The sequence below is a fragment of the Macaca mulatta genome, chromosome 17 (assembly GCF_049350105.2).
Source record: "Macaca mulatta isolate MMU2019108-1 chromosome 17, T2T-MMU8v2.0, whole genome shotgun sequence".
NCBI classification, from domain to species: domain Eukaryota; kingdom Metazoa; phylum Chordata; class Mammalia; order Primates; family Cercopithecidae; genus Macaca; species Macaca mulatta.
In genome coordinates, this window is record NC_133422.1 from 104,846,325 (window position 1) to 104,864,988 (window position 18,664).

Sequence of the window (18,664 nt, forward strand, 5' to 3'; positions counted from 1 at the left end):
TCTGCAGGGAGCAGAGGGGCCTTCATGTTTTTACATTAGAAAGGAATTGGAGAGCACCGTTGGATTTCAGAATTTGAATGAAGGCAGCTAAGAGAGGGGATGCATGAGGGTGCAGGGGGGTGGGGTACGCGGAGGCGATTCCAGAGTTAATGCAAGCAAGTAAGGAGGAAGTCCAGAGCCAGGAAGGAGGTGCTGGGAATGCAGAGGAAACGACAGACTCCGGAGACGCTTGGCAGAAAGCCCATTGGAATCAGTGCCCTCCCAGTGCAGTGTGAGGACGGGGGTCAGCAGTGTCTCCCCCATGTCAGGTTCTGAAGCCCGGCTTAAGGGCCTTGCAATTCACTGAGTTAAGGAGCAGAGAAGGAAAGGGGGGTTGTTTCTGTTTTTTGGAGTTTTGCTGAGAGCAAGGTTGGAGGAAATGAGGTAAGAAGTTCAACTTGAAACCTGCTGAGTTTAAAGTATCTCTAGACCCTCTCATCAGAGGCATCCAGGAGGGAGGAAGGAGCCGTCTGCCTCTGAGCGTTCACTGAAGCTGCTTGGTGTGAATGAGGCATCCCACCTAATGAGTTCAGAGGGAAAGAGAGCAGCAAAACTCCGACGTTCAGCAGAACAGGAATCAGGAAGGGGCCAGAGGTGTGAGGAGAAACCCAGGCGGGTCTGTGGCCACCAGGGGAGCCCATTCCAGGAGGGAGGGAAGGCAGCCGTGCTGGGACCACAAGGGTCCCCAGGGCGGGGAGGTGCCCTCACAGCTGGGGATGGTGGCGTTGCAGACCCTTGGAGAAGAGTGTCAGGCCAGAAACCAGCTTGCCATGGTGTGAATGGCGGGCAGGAAATGGCTTTGGAATATGTCCAGGTTCTATTTGAATACAGAAAAATTTCCCCCATCACATGCTTCCCGAAAAGAGAGTGAACCCGCACTCTGGGATGTGAGGGCAGGATAGTTGGCTGCACCATCCCCAAGTTCTGCCCCTTCTCCCGCTCCTGTCCAATGTGAGAGGTGTTGCCACTGCAGTGTATCCAAAGTTCCAGGCATGCACGGCCGCCCTCTGGCCATCGTCGGGGTCATGGATCCTTTAGGAGTGAGGAAGCAGAATGTGTTGGTGTGAAAGGCCTTTCATATGGCCGGGCGTGGACACAGAGAGAAAGCTCCAAACATCCTTGCAGCATTGCTCCTGCCTGGCTGAACAGCACATTCACAGTGAGACAAACTCAGGTCATAATGAGAACAGAAGATCACAACAGCCACATGACATGCGTGCACACACACACACAGGCACACATACACACATGCACATATACACCTGCACACATATACACATGCACGCATACACACGCATGCACACACACAGGCACACATACACACATGCACATATACACATGCACACACATGCACACATACACGCACACACACGCACATATACACATGCACACACATACACGCACATATACACATGCACATGTACACACACATGCACATATACACATATGCACATATACACATGCACGCACATATACACATGCACACACATATACACATGCACACATATACACACATTCTTGCACCAAAATTTCACAAAAACATCATGGGTGAAGATTTCTGGGAATAATCTTACTACAAAGCTGACCACTCAGGCTGTGGCGGGTAAATCACAATATGGATATTCCAACCCCAAAGAAAGCAAGAATGTACCGTGATCAGTGCAGACCCACCCTAGGTCTCTAGTTTCCCTCTCCCCATAATGCTCCTTGCTGCCTAATGAACCATGTGCATCTCTGGTGGTCTGCGCTGCTGCCGCTACACCTCTGCGAACACCAAATGCGCAAGAAGCATATCGGGCGCAGCACGGCTGCACTCCATTGTTGCCTTCTATTTCGTGGATGAAAACTGCTGTTGATTTCTCTTTTAACAAGTGCCGTTGGGAAGAACCAGTGTTCTGGAGGCTGTTTTCGCCTGTGTCATGAGAACAGGGCGCCAGCTGAGTCACTTCTCTGGAATGGACGTTAATGTCACTTGGTTTCCTCTTACCCAGAACCCCAGGCTTCATGTCTGGACAAATGGGCCATGCATTATCTTTCCACCAGACTGAAGAAAGATCAGTTTCTTGCGGTTTGTTGTTCTTTTTTTAATTGCGGATGTCTGTTCAGCATTCGCCCAAATAATCCTTCCAAACCGGGGAGTCTTAAGGGGAGCACAGGATGTCCAGATAGCACCAGCCCTTTGTTAACCAGAGAGATGACAGACAATAAACCCCAGCGTGGTGAAACCCGGCCCACACATACACCCCGTCCCAGGGCCAGCGTTAGGGCCATCAAGTGGCCCTGGTAGCCAGTGGCTCCAGGACCAGCATCAGACACTCGGTGTTACTGTGGACAGTAGCTTTGCACAAATTCCTAGAGAGGTGATTTCCAAAATATTAGATACCTTTAAAGACAGAGATGAGGAAGACCGAACTGGGATCTGGCTTTTACTCACCGCCATTTAACCTTCCTCACACCAAGCTTCAAGGCAACACGGAGCGTGAGACATCCGTGAGCAAGAAACCAGGCTGTTGAACCACTCACGGGCCACGTCCTCTGTCCCCTCGCAGGGCTTGAAGTCATCACACTCAAAGTCAGCCCAGGTTTTTCTCTAGGCGTTGTTGCCAAGCTTATAATTTCGCATGTTCACAGCCAAATGTATGTTTAGATACCTTAGGTTCCTGCTGACATCCTGAGAGTGTCTTCTGGTTGTAAACAGACATAATTCTGATCGCTGGGAGACTCTGTTCTCGGACAGCCCCTTGGTGTTCAGTGACATGGACTCCAAGTTCACCATCTGATGTGTGGGGTTCTGCCACTGGTGCTATCGTATGGCACCTCCCTAAAACCTTCCCATTCATACATGGTCCCCGGCACCTGTTCTTCTTCTCCCCTATCTTTCCTTTTCTTCTTGACGTCAGATTCGAAGCCACTGACACACCCTTGTGTTTTCTTCACGACAAAATATGTCACTGATGTTACTGTTACATCAGTTTGGTTTCTTCAGAAATCAAAACAGTGACATCTTTCTTCCGTCTGGTGGAAAGATAATTAGAGCTGATTTAACAGTAACGTCAGTCCTTTCCTAGAAAACCCAACCAGGTGATATCAGTGAATATTTCCATTTCCCAAATAAAGAAACTGAGGCTCGGGGAAGGGCAGTGACTTGCTTGTGGTCATAGAACTGGCAGAGCTGGGATTCAACCGAGGTTGCACTTCAAATCCGTACTCTTCCTTCTTGACCGCACGGGGCTCCAAATCCCGTGAATCCGTGTTTAACTGACCAGTGTTAAATCACTTCGGTTTGTTCACAAACCTGATGGCCACCATTCTGCCCTTTTCTGCTCTCAGCTGCCTTCTTCCCGATGTTCTTAAGCCCTCGCTCACCGCCTGTGGGGTCACTGCGGGGACTTCTACCACTGTCTCCCGTGTCTCATCCCAGCTCCTATCTGGTCAGCACCCAGGCCTCCCTACAGGTCTTCTCAGCCACAACAGCCTTCTCCTGAGGAACCTGTACCTCCACGAGGTGGCCTCCTGATTTCCCACAACTCCCCTGGAACACACAGCTCGTCCTCTCCAAGGTCCAGCTAAACGCTGCTTCATAATATGCTTAACCAGCCAACCTTTTTAGCATGCAGAACTCCACAGCTGTTTAGAAAATCTTCCTAATGCAGCCTGTTTTCAACAACGAATCTGTTCAGAGAAGCTAGAGAAAGCATAGGTTATGTCTAAAGATTTCCCTGGAGTGTGTTAATATTTCAGAATATTAGCCTGCAGCTCCAGGGGCCTCCTCTGCATACCTTTTGACCGGCGTTGCTAAAAAGTAACAGAAATGACTTGTTTGGGTTTCACCTTCTTTTTCTACCCATCACTCTGTAGCAGGGAAGGGGATTAATGAGCCATGAAATGGCTACAGTGGAGCAGGGTAGGGTTAAAGCAGAGAAGCAATGTTCTTAAATCACCTTTGCAGGACTGTGGCTGGCTTGGTTTTGTATGGATTTCCACGAACCCCAGGCATACATTGTTTATTTTCACAGACAATTTGTCCATCTACTTTTGGCTTAATTCCCGCTTCAGGAAGATCAGTGGAAAAGATATATTCAGAATCTAAAGTCAGGTCTGTTCCTCAAGGGAATTCTGTATGTGGATGACAATGCCCTATGGAACTCTTGAAAAGCCCCATATGAATCCTCTCTTTTATATGGCAGCCGAATGGCCCAAACCTCTCTGTGCCTCAGTTTCCTCACCCATAAAATGGGTACAATGACAGTACCTACCTCGTAGACGTTTCTTTGTGAGGATTCCATAGGCTGACTGTTGGAAAGTGCTCCAAACAGTGAACCGCTCTAGAGCCTGAAAATGTCAGCTGCTGTTATAGCTTAGTCCCAACCAGGGGCCAAAGCTGATAACCTGAAACACTGTCTCATGGACCTCTGCGATGGGCTGGGTCTAACAGGTCCGCCAGTACACAAATTTGGAACACCTTCCTTTAAGCAAGTCAAAGGGAAGGGAATCGTTGAACAAATCAGTGACTGAGTTTGTTCAACCACCCTGTAGAAAGGAAAATGGAATTTGATGTGCTCTTTTGACATGTTTGGAGCTCTGCAGTCAGGACTTTACCCATGGGACATGAGCTCCCCATGACAAATGAGGGAGCTGCCCTCTCTCCCACCGAGATGAGTCACTGTAACCCAAAACAATCTCAAAATCTTTGACATCACTGCCGCTTGCAAATCTGTGCCTCCAGCCAAGGGCCGGTGGATGCTACCGCCTGCCACCTCGTGTTCACCACCAGGACTGCACGTCACTACGAGTCTGCTGCCCTCATACCCCGGCACAGGAACGGTAAAAAGACCAAACAAAAACGTGTCTTTTTTGGACATAAGGTTGAAATCTGATTTTAAAACAGAGACATTCAGTAAGCATTAAACATCTTCCTTTTATAGCTTTCTCACAGACCTACATTGGCAAACTCACCCCTTTCCTCCATAACCTTTAAGCCCTTGAGTCACAGTAGCTGCCCTGAATTGCTTACGCAGGTCTGGCTTATCACTGACAGTTGTCCTCAAAACACTTGGTTCAAATATTACCAGAACTAAATCTGGAGGAGGGAGTCCTGGCATTCCAGAGCCCTTGCCTCATTTTCTATCGGGATCCCAGCAGATGGTCTGATTTATCTAATCAGATGCTGAGCGCGGGCCTCACTGACCCAGCCCTCCTTTCCACAAACAAGTCTGGTGGTCTCCTTTTTTATGACTCCACTTGAGAGGCCTGGAAAACATTCTCCCTGATAATGCAGGTGATAAAACCAGATCATCTGGTGGAACGAACAATCAGAAATTCCACTGGGCGGACACAGGGCTCAGAGAAGAGTTGAGATTGTGGATGATGTTTTCCCGTAGATGAAGGTGAATGAAGGAATTGAATGGAGGGTGGGGGGGACCAAAGGAGAGGGTAAGTCCTCCATGGCATGAACTGCTGATGCTCGACTTCAGAAATTGGGAAGTCATTATAATGGTCAGAAATGTGGTCTAAAAATAGAAGATTCCATGTGGAAAGAACATGAATTTTGGAGCCAGGCAGAGGGGGTAAATAGCAGTGCCATAATGCATGTGTTTTACAGGCAGCACATGGAGTGTGTTCTGTGTGTCAAATCCTGCAAGAGATGCTGGGGACAGAGTGTGAATGTGGAATGGTCCCTACCTCCAAGGGCCTCGCAGTCCCACATGAAATGTGGGTACAGAGATGTAACGTGGCAGTGCCCTGCAGTGTGCCTTGGGGAAGGAGCTCTGGCCGCCTCCTCCAGTTGTGAGGAGGGGAAGATGCCCCCAGAGAGCCCGCGCTTGAGTCACATCCTCTCATGCCCTTGAGAGCCGCAGGCAGTGAGGTCTGAGTGTGCCATGGCCCCCAGGTTCCAGAAAAACTGGCCCAACCGCTAGGCACTTAGCAGACTGGAGCGTGGAGCACACTGTGCCAGCATGGGAAGGGGTGTGCCAGGGCAGCAGGGGACAAAAAACCCCGAAGGCCATGGCGGGGTGGGGTGTGGTGACTCGCAGAGCCTGCAGAGCTGACACGGTGGCTTGGGGGCAAAGCAGACAGGGCTCTCAGAGCCCCCCGCCCCCACCTTCCCTTCACAAATGAGACATGAGCCGGCGGTGCTCAGCTGTGGGGAGCAGCCCGGACCGTGACGTGGGACCCTCGGGGCGTGGGAAGCAGGTGTTGCTGCATGCAGAGCCCCACTGGGTCGAGGTGTTGTGGGTGAGAGGCTCATCTCTCGGGGCTGTCCCTTCACCTGTCTACGTGACAATTAGACACACTCTGTGGCTCCCAAACCTGCCTGTGAATCTGAAGTGCTTGGGGGCCTTGTCGAAAACATCAGTTCCTGACTGGGGGGTGGCTCATGCCTGTAACCCCAACACTTTGGGAGGCTGAGGCAGGAGGATGGCTTGAGCCCGGGAGTTTGAGGCTGCAGTGAGCTATGATTATGCCACTGCAGTCCAGCCAGGCAACAGCAAAACCCTGACTCAAAAAATATGTATTACATATATATAAATTCCCTGTCCTTTTGTGGGTCATCAGCATGATGCCGGGGCGTTCACACTCATGTGTGAGACATGCCTCTCTCAAAATTTGTTAAGATGTCAGCACATGACCCATCTCACATGAAAAACTTAAAAAGAAAAAAACAAGCAAAAAGAAAAATACGTATGTAAATTCTTCCCAGGCTCCTTCCCTTGACTCCCAAACTGCTAGACCAGAAAATTCACAAGGTCTGAGACTGAGACTCCCCGTAGTTGGTACTTTGGCGGCCAGCCCAGGCCAGTCCTGGGACAGGGACCACTTCAGAATGATCACCCGGAACCCTGTTAAAATTCAGGACGGGAGAGGGCCCAAGCGCCCTGATTGCTAATGAGCCCCCAGGCGACTCTCAAGCTGCTGACCCCCGATCTCTCTCAGACGCCCCAGATGCTCTCTGAGGTCCCTTCCAAGTCCAACATTTTATGAAGCCTTTGGGAAAGTAATCGGTTATCAATGCAAAGAGCGGAGATGTAAATGTGAAAAGTGATACTGTCTTGGTCTAATTTCAAATGGCTATCACTGTCTGTAATCTATAAGACTCTTGCTAGGGAATGAGGCTCATGTTTGCGTATTAAGGAAGACAAAGGTTGTTTTTGTATCATAATGTATGAGAAAGAAATAATAAAATGAATCTATACTCTAGGTAAGAACTTTGGAGCCGTGTTTCTCTTTAGTTTCTGTATGGTAGGATTTTTTTTGTTAATTATCTTTTTCCCCTGTCTTTCTGTAGCAGCAACACGCTAGGTGAATCTCAAATGCATTGTGCTAAGTGAAAGGAGCCAGGCTCAAGACTGCACACTGTATGGTTCTATTTCTGTGAGTGTCTAGAAAAGGCAGACTACATGGAGGGAGAAACATGAGGGATGGACCGAGGTTTGGCGAAGGGAGCATTTGATGACAAAGGGGCAGCACCCAGACTGTGGGTTGATATGGAGCTTTTTTGTCTCTTGCTAATAGTGGTGGCTACACAACTCTGCATTTATTAACGACACACCAAATAACACACCAAAAATGTGAATTTTATTATATGTAAATTAAAAGATAAAATATTTTTTAAAGGAGGAAGAAAACGAAGTCAAACTAAAATAACAGATAAGTAGGCAGTAGCCAAAGGAGAAGGAGGACAATGGTGGTTATCAAGCATTTTCTAACAACAGAAAAGGTGTTCTATTTAAAGCATGTCCTATTCAGGAACATTTCAAATAAAGATAAGAGGGGAAAAAAGCTGTACATCACAGCCAGTTCAAACCCCCTCCCCATGCCCACCGCTCCACCCTTGGCTCATAACCTTTTTTCTTAGTTGGCCAATGTGGTGGTTGCTTGTTTTATCATAGCAGAACCAATTCAATATAATGCTAACTCCAAGAATGTTTTTCTCTCATACATATAGACTGCTTTTCAGTCTAAATGCAAAATAGATATAACTTTTGGTCCTGTCCTTGGGCTGTGCCACAGATACTGAGCAGTCACCCTGGAAGACAGGCGGCCTGCTTGCTCACCTCACCGGGAGCCCGCCTTTGGAAAGCTGCCCACACACCTTTCCTCTCTGCTTCCACCTGGGGCAGACTCTGCGGGGCTGTTAGCTGCTTACTACCTGCAGAGGTGCATGGGGTAATGGCAGGCACATGGTGCAGTAGGAGCACACCATCTCGGCCGTGAATCATGCCATGCTCTTGGGTGTGAAGATGACCTAAGAATACCAGGAAAATATTGGCACGTGCAGTTGGCACATGAAAATTAGTAACCCGCGAGTGAGGTCATCAGTATAGACAATTAACTCTTGTAATTGCCAGTCATCGTGTAATCCTGGTAGCTCAGTAGTTGTCCCCTATGCTAACTGTCACTCTCTAACCATGTAAGTGGAGGCCACCACCACAGCATCCGTTACTTCTTCCAGGCTGCGTGAGGGTGATGCTCTGGGCATTGAAACACGCCATGTCAGCGGTGCTAAATTATAAAGAGCGTTTCATGCCCATTCGAGGCCTGACAGCCAAAGCTCTCTGCACATGGAGCCTGTGACTCCAGAATCGGCTTCCTCCTGGCCCCTTCCTCAGGTGCAGTCTGGGCTCTCAGGGCCCTGAACTCATCCACAGTCAGACTCCAAGACTTCTTAGAGGACAAGCAGGCTTAGGAAATCACGTCAGTCTATTACGCAATGATTCACATTTAGGCAAATGAAATGTCTTTATTGCTAAAAGCACAGAGATAATAAAAGGCTTTCCCAGAAAATCAACTTTTCCAACACATGCCAGGCAAAATCATATCCAGACTATAAAAAGTTTGGGCTAAAAGCCATTGAGCACAAGTGCCCATGTGCTGCCTATTTTTAGAATAAGGAGCAGGGGTTTTCAGACACTGATACTATGGGTGGGGAAGAAGAGATCATCCACTTTTTCTCTGCTTTAAAATGTACACCTACCCCAGTCAAATCATTTCAGAGAAAACTATATAATAGCATCTTAGAATTATAGGTGGTATCTTCTGAGATCTGAAGATTTGTCTATGGAGATAAAGTATGACAGAAACCAGTGGCTTCCCTGACTTCGCCTTCACTCCTGAATCTAATTCGGTCCTGACCCACTTTCAGTTCTCCTGCCCCGTGGGCTGTGCCCCAGACAGTTTCTCGAAATTTCTGTCAGGATCACCGTCAGACAGACCACATTCCGTACAAGGAAAGCTAGGTCTTGATTCCTTCAGATTATTTCCCTGGCAGACTTTTTTTTTTTTTTTTTTTTGACAGAGTCTCGCTCTGTCACTAGGCTGGAGTGCAGTGGCGTGATCTCGGCTCACTGCAACGTCCGCCTCCCGGGTTCACACCATTCTCCTGCCTCAACCTTCCAAATAGCTGGGACTACAGGCGCCCGCCGCCACGCCTGGCTCATTTTTGTATTTTTAGTAGAGACAAGGTTTCACCATGTTGGCCAGTGATCCGCCCACCTCAGCCTCCCAAAGTGCTGGGATTACAGGCGTGAGCCACCCCGCCCGGCCCCTGGCAGACATTTTTAAAAAGCATTCGGCCAGACGGTTTTTTCCAAATGTCACTTTAAAGGTGTACACTCTCCTTCCTTTTCTAACCGTTCTGTGTCGCGTAAGCTCCCTTGCAGGGATACCTGGAAGGGACATAATCTCGGCCACCGGGCAGCGTGCCTGTGATGTCACGCTTTGTCTTCTTCATCTTTGCCTTTCCTCAGCTCCTCTTTTGTTTGTTTGTTTTTCGGTCAAGGTTACTGAGGCATAATTGACATACAAGTCATTGAATATTGACAAATGTATACAGCCATAGAGAATCATGCCATAGAGCAGGTCCGTTACCCCAGAAACTTTCCTTGTACCCTCTCAGTGAGTCCCTCCCCTCCACCTCCAGCCCTGCCAGCCACTCGTCTGTTTTCTGTCTTTAGTTTCGCCTTTTCTAGAATGTCATAAAAATAGCATCAGACGGTAAGTAGCATTTCGTGTCTGGCTTCCTTCACATCGCAGAATGCCTTTGAGATTCAGCTTTACTGCTGTGCACATCGGGCACTTGGTTCTTTTTTATTGCCAAATAGCAATCCCAGGAGTAAGCTCATTTAATAAAACCAGGATGAACACTCTCATACGGGTCTTGGTGTGGACATAGGCCTTCATTTCTCTTAGGTATATACCTAGGAGTGGGATTGCTGGGTTCTGTGAACTTTAGAAGAAACTGCCAAACTGTCTTCCGAAGAGGTTGCACCCTTTTGCGTTCCTGCCGGCAGCCAGTGGAATTCAAGGTGCCATCCTTCCCAGCTCTTGGCGTGGCCACCTTTTTCTGTGTATATTCACCATTTTAGTCCATCACAGTTACAGCTCTCTGTGGATTCAATTTGCTTTTCCCTAATGACCACTGAAGTTTAGCATCTTTTCATGTGTACAACTTCTTTGGTGAAGTGTCTGCTCAAATCTTTTGCCAGATTTTGCAGTTGGGTTGTTCATTTCTTTAGTATTGAGTTTTGAGAGTTCTTTATATGTTCCGGAAGAAGTTGTTTATCAGATATGTATTTTGCAAATACATTTCCCAGTCTGTCCCCTGCCTTTTTATTTTTAACAGTATCTTTTGACAATCAAACCTTTTTAACCTAGCCAACTTTTTCTTTTATAGGTTGTAATCTTTGTGTCTTATCTAAGAAACCTTTGCCTAATCCAAACTCACAAAGATTTTCCCCTGTGTTTTCTTCTAGAAGCGATATAGCTTTAGCTCTTACATTTAGGTCCATTTTGAGTTAAGTGTCTGCATATCAAGTGACATAAAGGTGAAGGTGAAGGTGTGTTTCTTTACCTGTGGATGTTATTTACCTTGTATTGACACTAGTGCTATAGTCTGCATCAAATAATTTTGGAGGGCAGAAATTCTAAGGGTCCATATCATTCTACCTCATATAACTGAAATTCTTAATAAATAGTACCCAGGGGTGGGACAAATGTTTTATATAGTAAATAAGAAGGTAGAGACAGAAGGTGTCCAATTTAACCTCAGCTCTGTGTTGCATGGAATAGGCTGCTGATAGCTGTCTGTGTAATATACTGTACAAATACTAGCCTTTACATTATTGTTACCTTGGAACATGCTACTAATTTCTTCTTGCCAGGGTAGTCTAAAAATTGCTCAGAAATGCTAACTCACCATCCTTAAGAACAATGAATATTTCTAAATTGTGGCTAGTGGAATTATTTTTCTAGAGCCTAAAAAGTAGTCCTTTCTGCCTTTTGGTACATTTTACATATTTCAAATGTGTGGCAAAGAGCTCACAGAAATTAACTAGGACTTAGGTTGGAATCCCCGGAGGATCACCAGGAATTGCAGCCTTGGACAGGCCTTGAAGGTCTGGAACACACTGCGGAAGGGAGGGAGGGTCCGCCCTGGGGAATGGAGAGGATATGGGCGTCTGCTGGGCGCCAGTGCCCATAAAAGGTGAGACAGGAAGAGTCCGCTTAGGAAGGAGAAGGGATTTCCTACTATTCAGATTTCGGCTGGTAAGTCATGAAAAGCTCATTCTTATTCTACCAGTAAAATACTGTACTGTAGATTAAAAATCCTGATGTGTAGTGAAGCAAGTTTTATCCTAGGCAACATTGTTTTTATCCTTCTCAGATAAATGAAACTCTTTCTACTCCCTTACCCAAGGCATATTTTAAGGTTAATGACCAATGAATGGAAACCACAGGGTTGTGTGATGTGGGGCCCTGATGAATCATCCATCTGTCCACCTTTGTTGAAGTCTGAAGCTGTAGAGCTACACTGCATGTGCCCGTATCTGAACATCTTTTGCCTCTTTTCTCAGAAGTGAAATTCCCCAATTCATGAATGCTGGAGTGTCAGGACCCTGAGCGCATTCTCTCCACAGTCGTGGTATTTGAGTAATGTGGGTTCAAGTCTGGATTTGTTGTCTCCGCCTTTTCAGACTGCAGCTTCCAAAACCAACCCGGATGTCCCATGTGCGCTCCAGCCATGACTTCAGACAGGGAAAAGCAATGTGCAACCCCCGCTGTCCTCACAGTAATCAGAATGGATTCTGTCTTGTAGATATCACTGAAGTACAAGGCCAAGACTGATTTAATTAGAAATAATATTTAACCCACATAAATACTGTGTGTTCCTCTGCATGACCCAGTAAGCCAGACCTTTCTACTGAGCTCCAACTCCACGCTTAAGAGGTTTTTCTTATTGGAAATCACCTATCTCTTCCCTCAAGAATGCCAGGATGGGGGTTATGGTGGTCTCGTGCGGTGGTTCTCAAACTTTTATATACCAAGGAGTCTCCTGGGGATCAGTTCAAACGTGGATTCGGGAGTTCTGGGGCCAGGCCTGAGACTCTGCATTTATGGCAAGCCCCCAGGTGACACTGACACAGACCTCCCTTGGAGCAGCAGGGGCCTGGTGGAGTCAGCCAGCTCCCCAGAGCTGAGTGCACCCCGGCCAGCCCTGACACTGGTCCCGTCTGAGCCCCTGTCCTCTCTCCTCTCCACGGGAGCAGTTGCCGTGGGGATAAAATGAGAGAAACCATGTTTAAAACCTGTAACAACACATCATCTCAAAAGACACAAACAGTTAAACGATACTGTTCATTATCCTGTTTCCTGGGAAATGGTACCTTTACGTGGTCTGGTGGTGGGATCAGGCGGGGGACAGGGGACATGACATTATCGCTCTGGTCCACAGCGTCTGCTGGCTTCTGAGAAGTACTTTGTGGAAATATTGTTCTCAAGGATGTTGGAGGGGTATTAGGAGCTTTAGAAATTTTGAAGCTTTTGAGATTTATGCAAAGATGTTTAAACTAGACTCTCCTCACTTTCTGGGAGTAATTTTTATTTTTAATGTCACTTATCGCAAAAGGAAAGAAAGAGATGAAAATAACTTTTCCCGTCGGGACTTTCTGACCGAGGATGGAAGTTGATAAGGACGGTGATTAGCACAAAGGAAAACCCTTGGCATGTACCTGGTCCTCCCAGCTGCTCTTTATAGATGCACCACACTTCCTTAGTGGGCAGGAAATCCTGGGGAAAAGCTCCATCCTGATGACCAAGAGTGGCCTCCTCGGGCCATGCTGTGAATGTCCATTTAATCCCAGCAATGCAGGCTTTGCAATGTGCACAGCGGTGAGGGCTCCATCTGGGAGGACTGAGGTCTAACTCACATTCTGTCCAGGCTCTTCCCGGCCCTCTCTCAGTGGGGAAAGCTGGATGGAATTCTGTGAAATGTCCCATCTCCTCAGAAGCTCAGGATGGACTGTTTAGAAGTGATGCCATCTTGACAATCACTAGAATGGCTATAGCCCAAAAAATGGAAAATCACAAGTACTGGTGAGGATACAGAGGAATTGGAACCTTTGCGCATTGCTGGTGGGAATGTAAAAGGGTGCAGTCAGTGTGGAAAAAGAAATTTAGCGATACTTGTGCACACATATTTATAGCAGCATTATTTAGCAATTCTACTCCTAGGAACACACCCAAAAGAATTCAGAACAGAGACTCAAGTAGTCCCTCATACACACATATTCACAGCAGTGCTATCCACAGTAGCCAAAAGATAGAAACGCCACAGATGTCCAGGAACAAATGAATGAACCCATTGTGGTCTGTCCGTACAGTGGAATATTATTCAGCCATCAGTGAATGAGGTAATGAATCCCAAAAACATGATCACTGAAAGAAGCCAGACACAAAAGGTCACACATCGTATGATTGATTCTGTTTATCGGTAAATCCGTAGAGACAGAAAGCAGAGTGGTGGTTGCCAGGGGCTGGGAGGAAGGGGAATGGGGAGTGATTGATAATGGGTTTGGGACTTCCTTTTGGGGTGAGGAAAATGTTTTGGAACTAGATAGAGGTGGTGGCTGCACAACATGGTGAATGTATTAAAAGCCACTGAGTTGTATCCTTTAAAATGGTTAGCTTTATGTTAAGTGAATTTCACTTCAGTAAAAAGGAAAGGTTACAGCGTGCTCCAGAAAAGGGAAGACTAGAGTTTTTCATTCCAAAGTCAAACTCCCCAACCAAGAAATAAAGATGAGAAAGGAGTTTACTGACAATGAAAGGAAAATGAGTACGTGATGTGGTTAGCCACTTTCCCCCATCAAAGGGAATTGAGGAAGGGTTAACGAATGCAGATAAGAATGTGGTTTTTATCAATAAGACGTGCATATTTCCATTTTGGTTAGTAGCAGATGTTCCCTTTGAGTTGGCTGTATGAAATAATCCCACTGGTCACTGCTGCTTGTTTGGTTGGCTAAAAAATAATAATCCCACTGGAAAGATATGAATTTATGGGCAATAAAAGTTAACAGTCCCGATAAGAAACATTTTATCCCCCAGAAGACAGCCGGTAGACACTAACAAACCGCAAGCCTCGACATAGTGAGGGAATGTAGAGCTTCGTGGCATAGTATGTAATCTTAAGAAGGGTATAGTCTAGCATAGCCACAAACTAAACAAAAATGAGCACCACTGGGAAGGACCCACAAAAGTTGGAATCAAAACATGCTTTGTTCCCAAACTTACAACAAATGTCGAGTAGGAAACCACTAAGCATTGGAGATGGGACGAGCCTGGGATATCGTGCGCCCAGGGCCAGGGCCACTCATCTTCCGTGAGTCTCCTCATCTAGGTAGAAAGATAGTGGCAATAGCTTCCACTGTAGAATGTTCTCCAAAGACACTAAAGTGCCCAGGCTTCACTATGACTTAGGAGGCCTGAGACCAGGCTACCTGAGGTGACTACTGATGTGTCATTGACGGGACCCCTCTGGGACACATGGAGGGTAGAGGAGAACCCACCGTCTCTAAAACTCTGACTTCGGTCCAGATCAGGTTGCCCTGTGGGAGATTTCCCAGCTCCCCTTGGTTTGAGGGGACAGGGGTCCCAAGATTCAGGATACATCATCTTCCATCCACAGCCTTAATCTGCGTGAATAGCTTCCACCCCAAAAAATCGTCTTAACTCCTTCCCCTGATGCCTGGAGTCTAACATCTCAAGGAATTGCCATTGAGGAACGGTGATGAATTTGGAGATGAGATCTCTCCACACCCCTCCATGCTCCCGCCTCGATGACATTAACATTGTACCCTGGGATGCGTTTTTAAGTTCCCATTTCACTTCAACTGTGTGGATTGCTGAGAATGGCATTATGAACATTCTGTAAAGACAGACACTTCTCAGCTGAACAGTTTACACAGGAAAAGTTACCTGGAGGCAACAGAAGAAAAGCCTAGAAAAATGGCTCAAGTCCCCCTCAATCTCAGGGTGAGACAGGAATTTGACATTTCATAGCAAATGGGCCTTGGCAGGTAAAGGTGCCATGTGATGAATTAATAGCAGACTCATTCGTCTCAAGAGGAAATCAGGACGTACATTTTTTTAAGTTTGTGCTAGCCTGTAAAATGTTAAAACAGAACTATAATACAATAGTTAGTTCCATCCATAGGAGAGACAGAACTCTCCCTCCCCTCTTTTCTCATTTTTAAAACATTTTTATTGTGGTAAATTTATTTTTAATCTTTTTAATGTAACATTTTAAAATTTTTGTTAAAATTTATGCATAAAAATTTATGCATAAAAATATGCATACGTCCTCGCTTATGAGTGGCAGCTGAACAATGTGAACCCATGGACAGGGGAGGGGAACGCCACACCCCGGGGCCTGTGGGTGGGTGGAGGGGAGGGAGAGCATCAGGACAAACAGCAAATGCAGGCTGGGCTTAACACCTAGGTGATGGGTTGATATTTTATTGTATTAAGTTCCAGGGTACTAATAAAATAATAACATCGTAGTTACCCTTTGGGTCATATTGACGTGTCTGATTCAGTGGCATTAAGTTCTTTCATGTTGTTGTGCGGCCTTCACCACCAGTCCATCTCCAGAACTTTCTCATCTTCCCAAACCGAAGCTCTGTCCTCATCAAACACTGACTCCCCCTGCCCCTCTCGGCCCGGCCGGCAGCCCTCATGCTACTGTCTGTCTCCGTGGGTTTGACTGTTCTAGGGACTGCATCTAAGGGGACTCTATACAGGATTTGTCCTTTCGTGACTGGCTCATTTCACTCAGTACAGAGTCCTCAAGGTTCTTCCGCGTCACAGCCTAGGTGACTACGTCCTTCCTCTTTAAAGGCTGAGTGCTGGTCCATTGTGTGGGCGTCTGTCCATTGTTGGACACTTGAGTGGTTTCCACGTTTTGGCGGTTGGGAATCAAGCTGCCGTGCACAGAGCGTACCAGTGCTAGCCCCTGCTTTCTCCATACCCAGAAGTGGAATCGTGGGATCCTGTAGTGATTCTCTTTTTTAATGTGTTAAGGAGCTGCCAGAGTGTTTTCCAAAGCGCTACACCATTTCACATTCCCACCAGCAGCACACACAGGTTCTGATTTCTCCACATCCTCACAAATACTTACAATTTTTTTTTTTTAATAATAGCCATCCTATTTAGTTTGGACAAACATTTTTGTATGTTTCAGAAGCTCTTTTTTTTTCCCTCTGTGTGAACAAAAGGAGAGATTAACCACTTAAACATCTGAGGGTCATTTTGATATCTGAATGCAATATGCATTTCCACACCTACTATATGCATTATATTGAGAAAAATAGAGATAAAATTGTAGAAATTCATTTGGAAAATTTTTTATACTGAAAAGGCCTTTTTAAAAAAAAAACCCAAATAAGTTAATTATTTCATCCCAACCCAGTATTATCATTTCACAAAGACATGACTTTAGAAATTTAGGATAATTTTTTTCTCACATTCCGTATTTTCTCTTCTTAAACTCTATGACTTCTTTTGTTAGCTATCATGGCAGTAGATGGTGGTTTACGTATAATGTTCCCTGTAGATTATAACTCTTTAAAAACAAACAAACAAAAAAAGTAGTTTTGAAAGTAACCATAACTGATCATGAGTATTTATTGTGATTAATTGAGGAAATTGAACCTATGTTGTTCCCACAGGGTCAGCCTGGGCCAGTGGGCCCCCAGGGGTACAACGGGCCACCAGGATTACAAGGATTCCCAGGACTGCAGGGACGCAAAGGAGACAAGGGTGAAAGGGGAGCCCCCGGAATAACAGGACCCAAGGGTGACGTGGTACGCACCGCTGTTGTATTCCCCTGGCCTCATGAGGGTGGCGGGTATCTCAGCCGTGGTTAATTTCATTTGCTTTCTCCATAGGGAGCAAGAGGCGTTTCTGGATTCCCTGGTGCCGATGGAATTCCTGTAAGTTTTATGGAAGATTGGAATTGTAAATCGTTGCGTGCATTCTAGGCAATACATTTGTGACTTAAAGCAACATTTTTAATGAGACCTCCTTTTTTGTTTATAACATAAAATGTGTGGGGGCTATACGTGCATATTCTCCCCACAGAATTCAGTCAGACAGTGAACAAATTGTTTGCTTTGTAAAAGTCCTTATAGACTTGGCTTCAGAATTGAGACCACTTTACTAAACTGCGCATTGTTTGGGAATAAAAAGCTAGAGTGCTATCCAGATATATGCCCTAAAGAGCCAGTCTTGCGATCTCGTTTGAACTATAGAGCAACCTGCATATAAAGTCGTTCAGCCAAGAGCATGGGCAGAATGAAGCCCTGCCGAGCATTCGTGCAGCTTCTCAAGTTCTTTACAGCAACCTCACGTAAAACAAGAAAAAGAAAAGGCATGGTTTGTTCATGAGAAAAATCTCAAAATGCAATAAAATGTGTTTTTATAACCTAGTTTACTTTACTTCTTGTGGCATAAAAAAATAAACAAAACAGCCTGACTCACAGCCTTCTTCACAGGGACCCACAAGCAGATTTCCCAGGGCTGGCTTCCTGGCCAGACCTGACCTCAGGGATCAATGTGTTTATCGCACATTCTGACCCGCCTCCCATCCGGCTACTGCTGTGGTTCTGAGACATCTGCTCCACAAACCTCACACATATACACAGATGTGTGTGCCCATGTCCTGCAGAGGCAGGTTCTGTATCCCCACACACGCACACGCACAGGGAGAGAGACTCCGTTCCCAGGCTGCACGAGTAGGGCCATGCCTTGCAAAAGAGAAGGAGGGAATGAGTGAGTGGGGGGCAGTCCCAGAGAACTCATGCGTTTGCATCAGATCTTTAGTCCCACTGTCAAGGAGCCATCTGCAGAGCAGAAGGAGACAGGGCAAAATAGAGGAAGTCGCATTTGCCAGACAAGAGCTGCAAGCCAGTGATCTCGGGGTCACCTGAATGGTGGGCTCAGACAGACACCTGGGTTCACACAGCCCTGAACAAATAAGGGAATAACGTTCACATCAGTCAGAATCTTGAGAAATGGACAGACATGAAGAATCTGCACCTTCCAAAGATTAAACAAATTAGGAAAGTATTTTCATGTTAATGGTCTGAATCTAAATCACACATTTTTAAACTACTCTTTTGAACTCCTTAGAGCGTCTTTCAGTTTTGTCTCCAGCTGAAATCTGAGTTATAATGGAGTGACATTATGGAAAGCAATTGCAACTCATCTGTACCAGGTTTCCTTCATGTTTCCACTTTATACTCATTTAATATCAGAGGCAAATGTCTCACAAACTAGGGAAGAACTA

The 18,664-nt window shown here is 46.2% G+C and overlaps 1 protein-coding gene and 1 non-coding gene across 3 annotated transcripts in view; both read left to right on the top strand.

The window, feature by feature from the left end:
• Positions 1–18,664, top strand: part of COL4A2 (collagen type IV alpha 2 chain) — a 201,558-nt gene that overhangs the window by 101,772 nt on the left and 81,122 nt on the right. For both annotated transcript variants that reach the window (XM_015121443.3, XM_015121444.3), the window contains exons 5-6: positions 17,046–17,180; positions 17,265–17,309. In XM_015121443.3, coding sequence (XP_014976929.3) covers positions 17,046–17,180; positions 17,265–17,309 — 180 coding nt within the window. The remainder of the gene's footprint in view (positions 1–17,045; positions 17,181–17,264; positions 17,310–18,664) is intronic.
• LOC114673631 (small nucleolar RNA U13) lies at positions 6,578–6,681 on the top strand. The gene has a single exon (XR_003724404.2). It is a non-coding gene; the product is annotated as a small nucleolar RNA U13 (small nucleolar RNA).